This window comes from Pleurodeles waltl, chromosome 4_2, assembly GCF_031143425.1.
Source record: "Pleurodeles waltl isolate 20211129_DDA chromosome 4_2, aPleWal1.hap1.20221129, whole genome shotgun sequence".
Lineage (NCBI taxonomy): Eukaryota > Metazoa > Chordata > Amphibia > Caudata > Salamandridae > Pleurodeles > Pleurodeles waltl.
In genome coordinates, this window is record NC_090443.1 from 367,244,947 (window position 1) to 367,263,828 (window position 18,882).

Sequence of the window (18,882 nt, forward strand, 5' to 3'; positions counted from 1 at the left end):
CCTTTGGGATCCTAAAGTCAAGGTTCCGCTGCCTTGACATAACTGGCGGTAGCCTACTCTATTCCCCAGAGATGGTCTGTAAGATCATACTCACTTGTGCCATATTGCACAATATATGTGTAAAAAGGAACATTCCCTCCTGGAACCGGCCCCAGACATGCCTGAGGATGACGAAGAGGAGGATGCTGGCCTGCAACAGGAGGGGGAACAACCTAACACGGCAGCAGGAGTGCGTAGGCGCCAACAGCTTGTCAATAATTTTTTTTCATAATTTCTTATAATAACTCGTATTGCACAATTGTAAATAAACACAGATAACAAACACCACATCATGCTTTGGCCTATGAATTTCTGACCACCTTTAGTTTGAAATTGCTGAAGAAGAATGTCCTCTCATTGAGCAAGAATGCTATAACAATCATCACACCAAAAATAAACATCACAAATGTATGCACAGAGGGTAGGATGTGACATGATACATTACCATACACAGAGGCCAACAGGAGTACAAATGTGGCAATTACACGTGCCTGATCCAGACACCTGAGACAGTCTCTCACCCAGCCCAAAAATGTAGATCATTTGAAAGTCTCATCACACGTGTTCAGAGACAGGGTGGGACCATCCATGTGTACGTGACCATGTCATCAATGGCTTCTCTCAAGTGTGTGATATGAGCAATACCCAATTGGAACAACATTAGCTGCCACTAACTCATGAGGAGACCTTGAAGTTACAGTGACAACATACACCCAGACAGGTGATAGTGGATCCACATTCCCACACACATGTACACATATGTCATACAATCAACCTAATATTTGAAAGCAGCCCATCACAGTTGTGTCCCAGTTTGAACCTAGCAGGAAGAATGTAACATGCCACTAAACCAGGTAATGCAGAAAGGGCCACAGACAACAACTAAATATTTTTCATCAGCACATGTGGAACGCTGAGAGTTTTGCAAACATAGTCATTGGAAAATGCTATGCAAGATTGCTCCAAATCATCAGTACTGCAAACGTCAAATGGGCTAATGAGATGAATGAATGGTTAACAGTCATTCATACCATATGGCCTTACATTAGCCTGCTGCTGCAGGTTTGGCATAACATAATAAATAAAAGCCATGGATACATTAGCTAATCTGGATGGGCAAATCCTAGGGTGCTGGGGGCCTAAGTCCACCTCTACCGGCCCACAAATATACAAGAATCTTGTACTTGTGAACTAAACACATGCATAAGGCACATGTGTGGGCTACATGTCAAAAGTCAAACACAAATCTGAAATATAAATTCATAATGGGACATGGTTAGCCCCATAAAAACTGTAAGGGACTATTGCACTCCCTGTTCGGACTATAGATAAAAGCATCACCATCCTAATTGTGGACACATTTTGGAGAAGGAATACATCATGGTATCCCATCCATCATTTCAAAATAGCCATCAGCAATTACCCAAAATATGTGGTCAAATATGGTTAATACATTATTTAACGTATCCTAAATATTACAGTGTGAATGCCTTCTATACATACAACAACGGACATGTGTCATAGCTAACCACAAATGTGTATCACATAGCACCGTTTGGCCATGACAAATCACCTTCACCAAGTTTAAAACATGAAGACATAATAAAAAAATTGCTAAAATTTGTACGCATACAGGATGGGCGTCATAATTTGTTCACGTACATGAGTGCACAGAATGCAGAGTCAAATATACATTTTACAAAATGTTTCTCATATTTAGCCATCAAATTATAATTTACATTATATAATTATTTTGACTCAGCATCATGTGCACTCCTGTACGTGGAAAAAATATGACGCCCATGATGTATGCGTGGTAAATTTGACGCAACATGGACAATATGTTGGACATCTCATGTACCTTATTAATTTATTAATATTCATATCATATTTTTTGACTCAGCATCATGTGCACTCCTGTACATGGAAAAAATATGACGCCCATGATGTATGCGTGGTAAATTTGACGCAACATGGACAATATGTTGGACATCTCATGTACCTTATTAATTTATTAATATTCATATCATATTTTTTGACTCAGCATCATGTGCACTCCTGTACGTGGAAAAAATATGACGCCCATGATGAATGCGTGGTAAATTTGACGCAACATGGACAATATGTTGGACATCTCATGTACCTTATTAATTTATTAATATTCATATCATATTTTTTGACTCAGCATCATGTGCACTCCTGTACGTGGAAAAAATATGACGCCCATGATGTATGCGTGGTAAATTTGACGCAACATGGACAATATGTTGGACATCTCATGTACCTTATTAATTTATTAATATTCATATCATATTTTTTAACTCAGCATCATGAGCACTCCTGTAGGTGGAAAAAATATGACGCCCATGATGTATGCGTGGTAAATTTGACGCAACATGGACAATATGTTGGACATCTCATGTACCTTATTAATTTATTAATATTCATATCATATTTTTTGACTCAGCATCATGTGCACTCCTGTACGTGGAAAAAATATGACACCCGTGATGTATGCGTGGTAAAGTTGACGCAACTTGGACAATATGTTGGACATCTCATGCACCTTATTAAGTTATTATTATTCATATCATAGTTTTTGACTGTACATCATGTGCAATGTTATGCGTAAAAAAAAAATGACGCACAATTGTGTATGCGTGAAAATATGACGCATAACGGGAAAATAAAAACGGCGGCCATTTTATGCAGGAAGTGATGTAATAGGATATCCTGTTTACTAAATCTGTACTGGGAGTTAACTTTCACTTTCACTTTGCAGTCTCAGATTTATCTAGACTGTGTGGTTGTGTGAAAGGTGTTGTCCTGTGTTTAACTGCTTTTGTGTCCTGTGTACCTTGTATTTTGTCTTTTTGTGAGCCTATTCTTGTTGCATAACATTGTCTAAGTCTGTTTAGTCTAGTTTTGTCTAATCCTGTTTTTGTTTGTATTGTCTGTGGGAGTCTGTTCTGAGTAGCATTGTTTTTGGGGTTAGTTGGGCTATTTTTCTCTTTTTTCTTTTTCCTTCACAACTCTACCTTTCCCCATTTCCCACTTTTACTTTATTATTTCATTTGTCTATATTTCACTGTCAATATATCAGGTAGGCCTCGCCTGTCCAGGATGGGTGAGGATGAATTGGGGGGATTCCTTTGGCTAGTTTGCCATTTCCTCCAACTGATGCTGGAGGCTGGGGGCCGTGTGATACAGGGGTATCACACGGAGGCAAGGAAAGTCCGGTGGGGGAAGGTGCGCCATCACCTGGTCCGGGTGTATGGGAGCATGCGCAATGTCCATCAATTGAAGCACCGCTGGGCAGATCTGATATCCAGGGAACAGGACCTGCTGGACCACCTGGGAATCAGGATTGGTGGCCACGTTGGTGAGTACAAATCAATTACATGGGAATAATAGAAATCTGTGTGGGGACATGTGATGATAGTTACCCAATCTGCTAGATAAGTAGCTGACTGTGTGTAATGCTAGGGAAACCTAGGCCCATGTTTATACATTTCTATCCCCAATTTTGCGCCACATTTTCACGCAAATACGGGAGCAACTTACAACATATATTTGTATTTTGCTAGTTTGCCCCATCTCTGCGTCCAAAAATGATGCAAATGCTGCGCTACAAAGGTATACATATGTGCCCTAATGTGTATTTGTTGCACAATGTGTAGGAAGACCAATGCTAGCAGTCAGATGGCTCATGTTTTCAACACATACCAGATGCCTGTAGCTGTATGTAATGTAGTGTTGCATTTGTGTCAGACAAGCAACACGTTAATGCCTCTATTTGTACTCTACAGGTCATATTGGCCAGTGAGTAAGTCATGTAGGAACAACATACCTACATGTGTAGACGCCATAGCAAGACAGAAAATTTGAAACCCATGATGATGCTATAAATGTGTGTTGCCTTCACTTCACATGAAGTTAGATATGTTGTCCACACATATGTCACGTGTGTGTCTGGTTGCTGTGTGTTGAACATGTCCACCTAGCCTGTTTGATTGTGAGGGGTCATGCAGTCCTCATGGAACCAGCTTTTGGATGTTTCTCTGGGATGCACATGCTGACATGTATGGATTACATTATTGTTGGGGCATACTAATGGAGGGGTAACTTTGACAACACCTGACTGTCCTGGCCACTGCATGTGTGTAGTAGGGTGTGTAACTGTAGCAGGAGACTCATCCAATGTTAATGTTGAATACAAAGTCATCCATGCAGTATGAGCATGTGGGAAAGTGTATCATTACCATGTCATATTCACACAGTGGCATTGTAACTGAAATTATTTGTCAGTTCACCCAGTCTGAGTATATTCTTCCTTTCATTCTTTACAGGTGGACCAGCCCCGTACACCGTGGGAGAGGTGGCACATTTTGAGGACCCCGATACCTACAGTGAGTGTTGGCTGAGTGCTATTTTCATTGTTTGCTAGTGATGCATGATGGACTACTGTGTGTTCAAGAGAATTCTTGATTTGATGCGCTGGCCGTTCATTGGCATTGTTGCTTTAGTGTGATATCAAATAGGACTTCTGTTTCTGTAAAGCAATACCTAGCCATCTCTCAGATTTAGGGGCTGTAGGTCATTCCAGTTGGGCCGCAATGGGGAATGGGATGAGTCATTTGGAATACACTGGTCAATGTAAGACTTGGTCGGGGACTTGGCATGAACTGAGTCTGCATATCAGACTGACATTCTCCCATATAGCTTTGGCAAATGGCTTTGATGAAAAGTGCATCTTCCTAGTTGAGGATGGACTGTGTACACTGTAGGTTGGATCTTCCGGGGGCATGTACTTCCACAAGGTGAACTAGAAGTGTGTGTGACTTGAGTGCAATGGCCTAGGTGTTCTGTAGCCTCATGATAATGGGTGTTCTTGCTCCTCTGTGTGTGTTGTAAAACATGCCTCACTGATAGTATGTCATGTTGGCCTAAGTCATAGCATTTTGACATGTGTGGACCTTGGATGTGACAATGTTTGGCTGACTCCAACGTGTTGCTAGCCCTTCATAGGTGTTGTGTGTGAAGGCACATACTTGTTGAACTTTCTATACACTCCTGGGTGTGCATTGAACATGGGATTGTTGGTTGTTCTTCCCACACCACCCTCAAAGACTGCCATGTTAATGTGAAACAGGGTACCTAGGACTGTAGCAACCAGTATGTTACACGTACTTGCGACCTTTTGCAACTTGAGTTAGAACCTAGGGCCAGATGTAGCAAACTGTTTACAAGTTGCAAATGTCATAAATTTCTCTTTGTGATTTGCAAACGTCTGTTTGCTATTCAGAAATGTATTTAGTGATTCTGAACATATTTGCAAAATGCTTTTCCAAATCCCAAATAGGAAGGGGTTTTCCCGTCCTATTTGCGACTCGCAGTGGTATGCAATTCCATTTGCAACCGAGTGCGTGGTCGCAAAGTGAGTCGCAGTTATCATCCACTTGAAGTGGATGGTAACCCACTTGCTAACTGGAAGGGGTCCCCATAGGAACCCTTCACCTTTGTGAGTGGACCTAAATACTCATGTACAAAACAGCCAGTGGTCCAAGGGACCACTAACTGCCCTGAAATAATCCAAGATTGAAGTTTTTGTATTTTTTTCAAAGTGCAGCTCATTTTCCTTTCAGGTAAACGGCCTACACTTTGGAAAAAATAACCTGCGTAATTTAATAGCAGGCACGGCCATGGAGGTCTGCTGTTCCCAGCAGGCCTCCATCCCTGTGAGTGCCCATAGTCGCTAAGGGGGCGCAACTTGGAACCCACCTCATTGATGTTAATGAGGTGGGTCTTAGCGACCCCATAGCGACTCGCAGACGGTGTCGGAGACACCGTTCTGCATTGCAAATTGCTAGTGGCAATTTTCCATCTTCCTACATCTGGCCCCTAGTGTAGACATTTGGTTATGGACCATGGGTTCAATCTTAGCACACAACTAATTACAAATGGCATTGAGTGAGGAGTGTGATAGTTATCACATAGAGTGACATATGTAGTGAAGTCAGTATGCGGAAGAGGTGCAGCCATAATGTCAGATGCCTTAGGTATGATTTGGATGAGTAGTTTAGGGTGATGTCATCCATCATGTAGAGACATGGATATGCTAGGTGTGATATGCCCTTATGTATGCATGCTTCACATGTACTTCCTCTGAGCCTTTCCGTGAACTATGTTGTGACAATTGCTGCAACCAATACATTTCTAGTAATGTACAAATAACCCATTGTGCTATTCCACCCAATGCAATTCCAAAGGTAAATATTTGCCTTTTCTCTTCACAGCTGCAAACATGAGTGCCGCAGATCGCCACCATTTTGAGCGGCGTGCCATGAGATACAGGCACATCCTGCAGGTGCAGTGTGGGTACCGGAGGATGGCCTGCAAATACCATTCGGATCGGGCCTCCGGGGCGTGGTGGGCCACACCACAGGCTCCCCCTACATTGCCACCGACAACCACCAACACCACATCCACCAGGTCTCCCCAAGTGGCCCCAGCAACGTCTGGAACAATGGACCCTGCCTCTTCCTCCAGACCTGGACCCAGCCGTGTTGTGGTAGCAGGACAGTCCAGTGGCCAACCAACTCCTGCCACAACCTCAACCTCCGCCGGCACACAAACCAGCTCAGACCCTCCTGTGGACCCAGCTGCCTTCCTGGCATTGACAAGAAAAATGGACAAGCTGGTCAAGAAGGTGGACAACCTGAGGCAGGATATGAGCTACATTAAAACGAGGGTCCGCTCCATCAGGCGGACACTACGGAGGGCGAACCTGTAGGACTTTTGCCCTGTAGAACTTTTACCCTTCCCCTCTCTCCTCTTTCCTATTTTCTACTGTTAGTTGGGTTTTGGGGAATAGTATTAGGTAAGTATAGGTAATTAGCTTAGTTAGTGTTAGGGAAGAGGGTGGGGGGTCCTTATTCTTTATATCTTTATTTTTTGTGTGGGTGGGTGGGTGGGGGGCAATGTTGGGATTCCTGTTAAAAAAAAAAAAAAAATTTAAAAAACTTTCAAAAAATTACAAAAAAATATATGTTTGTTTAGGATAGTATAGTATGTGTGTAGGTTAGTAAGTGTTGTCCTGCATGTGTCCTGTCTCATAATGGTGGGTGGGGGGTTGATGTTTAGATCGTTTCGTTACATGTGTAGAGTAAGTTTAGCTTAGGTTAGTTAGGGACAGTTGTGGGTTAGTAGTAGTCAGGTTAGATTAGTGTAGGTTTACCTTTCCCTTAGTTGCCTCTTGTGTTACTCAATAGAAATAAATATATAGTTAACCCTTTACATGATGCGTTAGGTGCTACTTTATCATGGCCTTGACATCAGTGTAGCAGAATGTTTTAGTATGACATTTGTGTCCTATGCTCGCCATCCCCAGGAAATTGAGGTTTAACATCCCAGCTACCCGTGTGCTAACTTGGTAAGTATCCACCATTTGGGAGACCCACCATTGGTAGTGTGCATTGATCACCAAGGTTTTGTGTTGGTATGTATCCTACTTCACAGAGAGTGCTTCCAGACTTGTTATTGTGGGTAAATTGAGAGGTCGGACAGCAGTGTGAAGTTCAGGGAGATCTTTGTAGATGAGGAGTTGTTCACACTCTTGTCTTGTTGCTTTCATTGCTGACCTACATCATGTGTGTACTGATACAGCATGACTTTCCTTCATGGAAGTATACTCCAAAAGGGTGATTGATGCAGTGTAATTTGTTAATGATTCCTTACATTTTGCGGCATTATTTCTTATTTTAGTATTGCATGGTGCCTACATTTCTCAGCCACCATTAGTTGTCTAGAATAGCTATAGATGGTGCATCATTCTGTCCAACACAGCATGATTGTGTGTGGTTAGTCCCTTCATCAGTTATTTTCCTCAGTATGGTAAGGCTATGATGCCATCCTGGCCACTGCACAGATGTTTCAGTATACATGAAATCAGGACAGTAGTATAGAGAATCTACATGGTTGCCACACAGCCACTTTGGAGTTAGGTACTGCACAGTTGAAGTGTGAAATAACACAGAGACACAATAGGTGTGCAAGTGCTATTTATTTATAGGTGGTGTAGTGCAAAATGTCCATTCATCATGTTTGCTGAGCCCGTTCTGGTGCATTCTTACATGGTGATCCTACAGAAGGGGTGTGGATGATGCTCCTGACATGCTAGGGTGATGTCACAGACAGTGCAGAGGGACAGGAATTGGCAAATAGTAGGAGAGATACATTCACTGGCAATGGGGACAAGTCATACAGTGGATTGCCGAACAGTCATTGAGTGTAGTTGTAGTGAGACTGGCATTTGACAAAATGTAGGACCTTGGTCAAAGTAGGCCATGGTGCAGGGACTAGTGCTTCCGGGTACTCTTCCGTGTGAATGTTATCTGTTCCATGTCTTCTTCTTCTGATGTGTGTGTTGCCTGGTGTGTCCTTGTTGTTGTTGGTTGTGAAGGGGCAACACACACCTCAGTGTTAGAAGACATGGAGGCAGACATCCCGGGGGCTGCTCCCTGTGGAGTTATGAAGGGCAGTACTGCAGCAAGGAGGGCCTGCTGGTTTTTGAGAATGGCAGCCACATCACGATGGTAGGCAGCCAGGTCTGCCCTGAGGGGTTCTATGTTGCATTCGTGCACACGTTGACTGGATTGCAGTTGTAGTTGTTGTGTCAACTGGATGACAGCTGTGCAGATTTCCTTCTGTGTTTTGACAAGTTCCTGCAAGAGAGATGTTCGGCCTTGCATAGCAGCTGCCTGATCAGCAGAAGACATCATGCACGAACCCACCCCCTCAAGGCTGGCTGCCATAGTTTGCATCCCCACCCGCACCTCCTTGGCCAGCTCCCGCTGTACCCCAACGACGGTTCTTTCGAAGCTGGTGCCAGTGTCGTCAGAGTCCTCAGCTGTGTTGGAGCTGGCAGGTCTTACAATTGGGGTGGCGGGTGGTTCTCCTGTGGTGGCTGCTTCTTCTGTGCTCCTCCTTGTGACTGAAGGTGGGGTTTGGAGGCTTTCAAGGACCATTTGGATGGTCTCCTGTGGGATGTTTATGGGCTCGTCATCCATGTCATCAGGGAACTCAGGGACAGGCATATCGGCAGGAGATCCATGTTCCTCTGCAATGAAACAGGGTACAATTAGTGTGTCTGTGTTGTGACAATTTTGCACTAAGATACAAGCCTTTGGATGCCTTAACTTTGTGCTCTGTGTTTGTCTTGGTATCTGCTGTCCTTCATAGGGCATTGTTGTAGGCCTATGGCCCACCTGTGTGTCACATGTATGATATGGAGCTATCAGACTTGTCTGCCTGATCACCTCTAGGTGTTGCTTTGTAATTATTTAGGAATAGGCATGTTTTTGTCCTACTCCTCCCTCCGTGTTTAACTATTCTTATGGAGGGACATTTTGTTGGGTGGGCTCTCATTATCCTACATGAGATTACTGGCTTTCTAGGCAGCAGGATAGCTAATGGTGTGGGGGACTAAGTCTGACACACTTGTAATTAACTCTGTCACCCTGATTCTTTCTTTTTGCTCTGGCTAACTAGCAGTGCCTCTGGTCTCCCACAGCAAAGGAATGTTTAGACATCCGAGCGCATGACATCTTTGGAACTTCTCAGGGAAGTCGTGGTCACTCAGATCCTACACAATTCTCTCTTTTCTGGTATGTTCTCATACACAAATGACAAAGACAGTATTTGTTTAATATGATGTTTCATTGTACAACTGACTTGTAGATATTTAGGTGTGAGCCACAATAACCCAAACAATATAAACTGTTAGAATTGAAATAGTCAGCAGGAGAGTAATACATTAGTACACAGCTATCATGGTGCCTAACAGTTGCTACTCTCCCTCTGCTTGTTCTATTTATAGCACAGCATGTTAAGCTTGGAGCTTGCCTGTCTGAATCACTGGGGAGACATCTTCCCTCATATCAGAGGAATGGCCTGTGATCTGGTTCTGCATCTGCAGCAAGGCAGGCAGCGTCTAGTTGTCGTTCTCTGTTTGGAAACTCCCTCTTGCGTGTCTTGGGACAAGGAAGTGATTTTATAAGTCATATGTCATCGTGATGACAAAATGTCCCTACGCAGGAATGCCAAATCTTAACCCCTACCACGTCTATTGGCAAAGTACCAGACTGTATCCTTGACTGGGGCACAGAGTGAATATGTTCTGGCAAACTCCACTGCTGAAGTAGGCAAAACAGTGTGATTTGACTAATTAACAACACCGTAGGACTGGCTATTTGCTAAATTAACTGATAGGAAGGCCAATAAGAAGCATTTAGTGCAAAGTGCTCTGAGGCTCTTAGATGTAAGCAAATGAGTAAAAGTACATTCAGGGTAAGGTGCACAAAGGCCTAAAGCCTGAAGCTAATGCGCAAAGTATACGTTACACTTACAACACTACACTTTGACTGACTGTGGGTGTTGTGAATGCCCTGGCAGCACACTTGCCTCTCAGGACCTGCCCCACACACTTTTTATTCACATTGGCCGAAATGTACATGTGACGTGGCATTTCCTATGCATGTCAATGTTAGGATGTGGTATGGATGTAAACATTGTTGATGTTTGAAGATGATGTTGGGTCATGTGTGTTTAATTGGATTGGCCTGTTTATCGTATGAAGGTTCTATTTGGTTGTCAGACTTTGCAGGTGTGTTTCAGTGACCAGTTGCCTGTGTCCCCTCCTCAATGTTGTTGTCTGAGCAGTATGACATTAGTGATGTAGCCTTGTTAGCCAGGCACGCGAGGGACCCTGACGTATGCAGCATGTGTGTGTCCTTAGTACTGTGTGGCTCCTATTGCTGGTTACTTTGGTTTATGTATGTGTCAGGTATGGACATTCGGCATTTGAGTGTACTGGTGCCTTTGTCTTATTTCTATGAATAGTTGCGGATGTCATCCTCACCCCCTAATTTAGGTATGTATGTTCCATGGGGAGGTTCCTGCCATTTGGTACTATAGCTGCACAGAGATGAGAGGTGTTATTGTCAACTGTTGTGGCAGTTACATTGCAGTTGTTGTTTTGGCTACTGCATTACTGATAGGGACCTAGTTGATGTAGGATAGATTTTGCAAGACAAGTGCCTGGATGTAAGTTTGACGTAGTGGCCTTCCCACCTGTCGCTGCTTTCCCTTGGCTCTATTGTTGTACTTACAGGATGTCCCCATGGGACTGTTGTTGGTGCTGTATTTTGTCGTGCCCCAGATTCAGTCTGTGCTGCCCATGCCCCCCTGCCTTGCCCCTTTACCCATGCCACTTCATATATGTGCAGACTTACATGCATTGTGTAGTAGGTATTTCCCCCCCTGTTACAGTCAACATTATAGCATATTAATTCCCCATGCGACTTACCCTGCATGTGCGTTGTGTCGTGGTAGTCTGCGCTGAATCCCTGTGACGATCTCCTCCGGGATGACGGCTGTGACCATCTCCTCCATGTGGTCCAGGGCCTCCTGGTGTGCTGGACTCCCCCCTCCAGTCTGCATTGCTGCCTTCCTGTTCCTGGCCATTTTTTCTTTTGTCCTACGTTTGCAGTCATGCCAGCGTTTCTTACACTCAGTGACTGTGCGGCGTTCTTCAGCCACACTGTTGATCTTGTCCACAATTTGTTTCCATATGGCCTCTCTCCTACTGAGTGGCAATTTAGAGGTGATGAACAGTTGGTGCTGGTGTTCCGTCACCTCTTTCACCAGGATTTCCTGCTCCTCTTCACTGAAGCGACACTTTCTTTTTTTTCTAAAAATGTCCTGGTTCCTGTATGGATCCTCCTGGCTGGTTCCTGGTCTGCTGTCATCCTCCTGGGGTCTGTAGTGGCATCTGGGATCCATTTTGGCTCTCCTCTGCTGAAAGGGCAGTTTTCGCGCTAAAATTTGACGCAATAGCGTCAAAAAAAACAACGCTTTCCGGGTTGCGTTGTCGTAAATCGACCCACAGTGATGTGCGTCGCCTTAACGTTGGTTTCCTTTACGACGGAACGCCGCTGTGTGCGTCACGAAATAATGACTCCCACCTGTTGGTTGCGCCGCCGTACGTCAAAGTATAAATTTGACGCCCGCACGGTGCTTCAAAATGGCGTTAGCCGGCGCTAATTTTTTTGACGCAAAACTGCGTTAGCGCAGTTTTGTGTCAAAAAGTATAAATATGGCCCTTAATATTCAACAAAATTGTGAATAACAGAGGTAGATTATTAAGCAGTTATGTGGGAGTTTCACTAAAAGAAGTGCAGACCATTTCCAGTGTACTGAGTGCGCTGGAAAGAATATCATAATTGCAACCCCTGTTGTTGCTTATATGCCTTTCATATCTAGGAACTGTATACATTTCTTGAGAGGGACGGTGTAAGATTAAAGGACAATGATAGACATTAAAGTTGCATTAATTGAACAATTTGCCACAAATAAACGTTTCATCCACCAAAATGTACGCCCTATAATAAATAGGGGATCTAGTTTTAGAGGGAAACTTCCACCATTTACTGTGGATGCAAGACATGTAACTCACATTTGAGGCAAACTGCAAATACATATATATCTTGTGTAGTTCATGTTTTGGCAGTTTCTCAGATACAATACTGATTTGTTTGTGAAAGCCCATGACAATTTCCATGGTGATCCTTATTTGTTCTCCATTAGTGGTATATGATCTGTTCTTACAGATGGGGCAGCTGAACCACCACCATTTTTGGTGTTGTTAGCAGTGCACCCAAAAGAAATGGATGGTGCAATAGAGTTGTCATTGCCACTGTCTCAGAATAGGGTGACTGCGGTAATAGAAGTACCGAAGGAGACCGCACAATTTTATGATGGAGACCTACCCACTTTATCACACCTCAAGTATTTTAGTGAAACACACAATCTAGAAATTATCTTCCATATTCAAAGAAGGCCCTTTAGGTTCATGTTTTATCATTGATCTGATACTTGGAAGGAATCACTACTTAGCATTGCCTCAAACATTTATAAATCTAGTTCGTGAGAAATTGAAGCAGATGACATTAGTGAGAAATGGGTAATTCGTATTTACGTTCAGCTTTGAAGAGCTATAGCATCTGGTAGAATTGAGTAAAGATTGTCAGGTAGGGTAGACAAAGTGATTTTGTAGTGGCATTGAGAGTTTTTGTCGTACATACCGCTAATGAGTATAAAAGACCATCAATTTACCATTAAATGGATATAAGCCCTTGAGGGACGCTGTCTGAACAGAACTAGACTCTCTTAAGAGGGGATTGCAGGCTTTAAAATATCACTGGAATTACCTTTGGTATAAAGAAACCATTAACCTCTGTGTCCCTTGATGTCATGTGAGGTACCGAGAGGGGAATAATATCAGCATATCTCTGAATTTCATGGATGACAGCATTGGTGTAAGGCATGTTGGCCCTGTCGTCCATCATAGGTTTCCTCTCTCTTCCGATCACCCGGTCAATTTCTTCCTGGACTCCTCCTAGACACAGAGAGAGCAGTAACTTAAAAAGGTGTCAACTTTAGCTATTCTATATAAGACATTGTAAGCAAACAAAGTGACTTTAAACAGAGAATTCAATTTCAATGCAAAATATTAAATCTAATCTGCTGAGTGATTTTCCCCTGAATATTTTCGGTGTTATCTTGCATTTTAACGAAACTTTGCTTTAGCGTATGCATTACTGCGGACTATGGCCCATATTTATACTTTTTGATGCACAACTGCGCCAACGCAGTTGTGCGTCAAAAATTTTGACGCACATTCGGCGCAAACAGAGTATAAATATGCCCCTATATTCTCTCTCCCGCCATTGTAACGCAATAGGGAAGTGTGGGTGTGTGAGTGTGAATTTAGAATTGATAAAATTATGTGCTAAATGAATATAGATGGAATGTAGGCATGATGTGTTTTCATAATGAAGCATTTTAAAATTGACATAAGGCATCATATTAACATGCAATGCCATTCATTGCACATTTTAGACGTGCTTTTTTGTTCCTTTGTCTGTGCACTGAGCGTTAAAATGTCCTTCAGTATTTCATAAACTGTGAGTTTGAATGAATATAAGTAGGCTGCCAAGCAAATATTGGGCAGTAGTCTGAATGTACTGAAAATGTGGCTTCGAAAAGCTGCACTGTGCATAGCAAAACATGATTTCACTCATACAGTGTTTTTCCTCTCCTCACTAAACAGTTGAAATGTGCTCTGTTCAGTGGTAATGTTTATTTGAGCTTTAACAATTTACCAGCTCACTGACTGCTGCCGGAGGAGCAAAGTGTACAATGTTTAAACATTCAGGGCCATATTTATACTTTTCGACGCACAACTGCGCCAACGCAGTTGTGCGTCAAAAAATGTAACGCCATTCTGAAGCACCATGCGGGCGCCGTATTTATTCAATGACGTTAGCCGACGGAGCTGCCTGGTGTGCGTCAAAAAAAATGACTTACACCAGGCAGCGCCGGCGTAGGGGAATATGGAGCTTGGGCGTCAAAAAATGGGGCAACTCAGGCTGAGGCAAAATATTCGCCTCAACCCGAATTGCGCCGTTTTTTTTTTACTCCCAACCCCCATTGAAATGACTCCTGTCTTAGCAAAGACAGGAGTCATGCCCCCTTGCCAAATGGCCATGCCCAGGGGACTTATGTCCCCTGGGCATGGTCATTGGGCATAGTGGCATGTAGGGGGGCACAAATCAGGCCCCCCTATGCCACAAAAAATATATAAAAAATTACTTACCTGAACTTACCTTAAGTTCCCTGGGATGGGTCCCTCCATCCTTGGGCGTCCTCCTGGGGTGGGCAAGGGTGGCAGGGGGTGTCCCTGGGGGCATGGGAGGGCACCTCTGGGCTCCTTCCGAGCCCACAGGTCCCTTAACGCCTGCCCTGAGCAGGCGTTAAAAAATGACGCTAACGAGGGTAGACGTCATTTTTTTTGACCCGCCCACTCCCGGGCGTCATTTTTGCCAGGGAGTATAAATACGACGCACATGCCTCGGAGTCATTTTTTACTAGGGAACGCCTCCCTTGCATATCATTAACGCAAGGAAGGTGTCCACGCTAAAAAATGACGCAAACTCCAAGATCTTTGGCGCTCGACGCGTCTAACGCCAAAGTATAAATATGGAGTTAGTTTTGCGTCGGATTTGCGTAAAAAAAAACAACGCAAATCCGGCTCAAACAGAGTATAAATATGCCCCTCAATGTTGTTGTCATGTCGGTGCAAGCTGCTATTGTTTAGTAATGCAATTTTCACTTGTATGTAGGGCAAAAAGCCTAATAGACTATTATTGAGAGGGTTTCTAGAGTGAGTTTGTTTTGCGTAGTTTGAATTCCAAATAGTGATTGCCTTGAATTGTTGCATCATTAGGTGTACAGACTATGGTGCAATTTCACATCATTGTTAGGGCTCGAATCTCTTCTGCTAACATGTTATATATATATATATATATATGCTCTATGGTGCAAGTATGCCTGCGTTGGCGCTAGGTAGCTTAATTCAGCACCAGCGCAGGGGGAAATGCAGGGGTGCGCCTTATTTCTCAAAATACGGCGCACCTCCGTATTTCTAAAGTGGCGCTGCGCCACTTTAACATAAATCTGGGACAAGGTGTTCAAGAGGCAAACTTTTGGGTCTGATCATAACTTTCTGAGAGAATCAAGTGTGGGAAGGGGGGTCTCTGGAGATTTGCAGCAATGAGGTTTAACAAAAGCAGTATTTTGGAAAACTGACAGAAGGAGGCAAGGAAATAAGACTTGGAGCTCTTACCTACCTTGGAAGTCTCTGACCATGGAGTATCACACATTTTCTCTTCGTTTAAACAGATGCAAAGGCATCCCAGGGTGCAGCTCAAGGACAAATTCATAAAACATTGAACTGCATACACAATACGTTTATTATGTATGCGTAGAAGGTCCATGAAGTCGAGGATAGAGTAATTGTGTGTACAGCATTTACAATTAAGCACTCAAAAGAAACACTGTAGCTATTTAAAAAAGCTCCAAAATAGAGGCAGAATACATACAAAATCACTTTAGGTGTTTCTTAGCCTGGTGTGTATCCCAGACAGGAGGAGTTTGAGGACTATCACAGTGATCAAAACTGTAAAGTAATTGCATTGACTTCAAATTCTGAAAGCGGTTGTCAAAGATGTAGCAATAGTTTGGGCTCATTTTGTGTCATTCAATAAACTAAGACAATGCTCTTATTCTTGCATATTGGCAGTCTTTCTCCAGGCGTCTCAAAGATACATTATTGCCAATATTTAGGGTTATGCAAACTATCATCACTGATTTGTGTTTCTCTCTTCCTGTTTTTTCAGATGTCCACTGTTTTCAACAGCAACACATGCGTAGGGGCACAAAACACAGTGTAGGCATAGAATGCACAGAAAGAAACAGGTTAATCAGAGACATACCTTTGTGCATATCAGTGTTTGCATAGCTAAAACATTAAGGTCACATCTATTGGCATTGAAAACGGCTGTTCGTAATGTGATTGCAGTTTCTGTATTTTACCTTTCTTCCTCTGACCCTCCCCTGATGAATGGTCTGCTTTAATCAGTCTTGTACACTAAGGGAAATGTAAAGACGCTTTCTGTCATTTTAGTGCTTCTGGGGTACCACTCTGCTCATTTTAACTGTACTATGCTTAGGTCACATTTACCAAAAGAAATAGAGTGACGCAGAGCTGCAACCAAAGTTGCTGCACTGCTTTACACTGGAGGGACACCCACACAGACTTAGCATAGGTTTTGTACTGGAAGGGTTGCAACAAACAAAACTAACCCTACATTGTATGTGTGCTATACAGTGCCACACACATCGGATGTGGGTAAAGTTAGGAAAAATAAAAACATTTCTCCTTGTTAGCACTGGCATTGAGGAGTAGTTATATTTTGGAATTAGTAGATAGAGCTTTGTGCCAAAAACATGAGTAGTAATGTCTACATACCACCCAAGGGACACACCTTTGTTGCAAAGTAAAGCAAATCAGCTCAAAGCACTACTTGGGTTAATTTTAGAACACCTTTCTAGTGCACAAAGGTTTTACATAGGAAAGTAAATACTTTATCAATGTTTTTTTGTCACTTTGTGTGTCTTTGCCCTGATGCAAAGAGTTGATAAATCTGCCCCTCGATTTTTAACTGTAGTTCTTCACCCGGTTTGCCTGGATTAATGCTAGCTCCTAATCTTTTCAATCTCTTTTTATCTGTCCTGCCTAACAGCCTGGCATAAGTAAACTCCCATGCCACAAAACTACGGAACACCGCTCTGCCACGCCTGATGTATGCAGACAATTCGATTCTCCTTAGTCAAACCAAATTTGGACTGCAAAGGATTCTTGAACACCACTGCCGAATACTCCAACACCAATGCCTTGATTATCAACCTGAAAATACATACAAAACAATGTCTTTCAGAAGGCCACAGAGGTGTTCACATTAGTGGTACTTGGGCATCAACAAAGCAGAAGGAATATAAGTACCGGGGAGTCTTCCTGGACAGCAAAGGGACTTTTAAGCCACAACTGAACCCGATACGGCAGAAATCCCTCTCTCTTACATCTGCATTTAAACACATCAAAGTAGCCACAGGTTCCTACCCCTACTTACCTTTGCTGAAGATTACCTAGGTGAAACTGATCCCTACAATTGTATACAGTAGCAACATCCTGAGGGGAAGGGATGGGGTGTACCATGAGTAAGTCATCACCACGCTTTTCAAATCACTGTTCTCTCTGTCAACTTAAATGTTGCCTGCCTAGTTATGACTTGAGTTCGGCCTAGTCAAACAATCAATTGCGGGGGAGCATTCATCAAACTCTGCTACAAACTTAAGGTGGCAACTTTAGGCACGCTCTCTCCCTCCTTTGGGTAGAAATGAAGGAGAAGGCCCACTCTTTAGCTAGGCTCTACTTAGATAGTTCATTTGGCATCATTATGTCTAAAAGACCAATGGGAATCCCTTAGTTCCTAACATCAAACTAAAGTGTTAGTTAACAACACAATCAAGGCCTGCTCACTCCTAGCAGATGGGGGTATTTGCCAAGAGACAGCATGCCTGGCTTAGGCTGTCATCTTACACTGAGCTAGTACCTCAGTCATACTTGTGTTTAGCTATTAAACTTTAATTTAGAACAGCTTTCATGAAATTCCATATGGTATTACTGCCATCATACCTGCATCTACCTCCATGGAAGCATGTAAACATGACAGGGACATGTTGGCTTTGTGGACTAGCCCCTGAGACACTGGGTCAACAGATATGCATTTGTAAAAGGAATATGAAAGACCAGAAAACAATCCTTTGGCCAATTTGGAACCAGAAAGGGCTTTGTAGATGCAAGCCCGCTATCTTAGCATGTTCTAATTGGAAGGACATGCAACTCAGCAGCAGGCTTGTGAAATACCTTGAACGAACTGAAAGAAAGACCTCAAGTCTCTCCCGGCATCAGACAATTCTAGATCAGGTAGCTGTGGCCTTGTCACTTACGACCTAGGTGAAACTGTCATCATCAGGTGCCTGGAATGGGATAGTGGAACCAATGCCGTGTCTCACAGAGACGTCATTTAGCCAAGCAAGCAAGCACTCCAGCACTTTAATACTAATCTCTCCCGTTCTTTTATCTGCTATTCTTTTATGAAACTGTTCTTGCCACGACCTGTCTATAAGAGCATATCCTTTCTTGCATATTTTAAAAAACCTTGCACAGCCATGCCTTCGGCTTAGTACTGACACTTTAAAATAATTTGTAAAGTCCAGCCCAAGTCTACTTTGTTATTGAAAACAAGTTGTATATCGAATTAATACATATGCATGCATTCTTCTTGAGGAATGAGATACACAGTTCTCAAAAGCGCTGGT

General features: G+C 43.1%; 1 protein-coding gene across 1 annotated transcript in view; it reads right to left on the reverse strand.

Annotated features, from left to right (window-relative positions):
- The window catches only part of LOC138292728 (cytochrome P450 2D15-like), a 214,649-nt gene that overhangs the window by 61,899 nt on the left and 133,868 nt on the right, over positions 1-18,882 (reverse strand). The window contains exon 7 of the mRNA XM_069231466.1: positions 13,308-13,495. Within this exon, the coding sequence (XP_069087567.1) occupies positions 13,308-13,495 (188 nt within the window). The remainder of the gene's footprint in view (positions 1-13,307; positions 13,496-18,882) is intronic.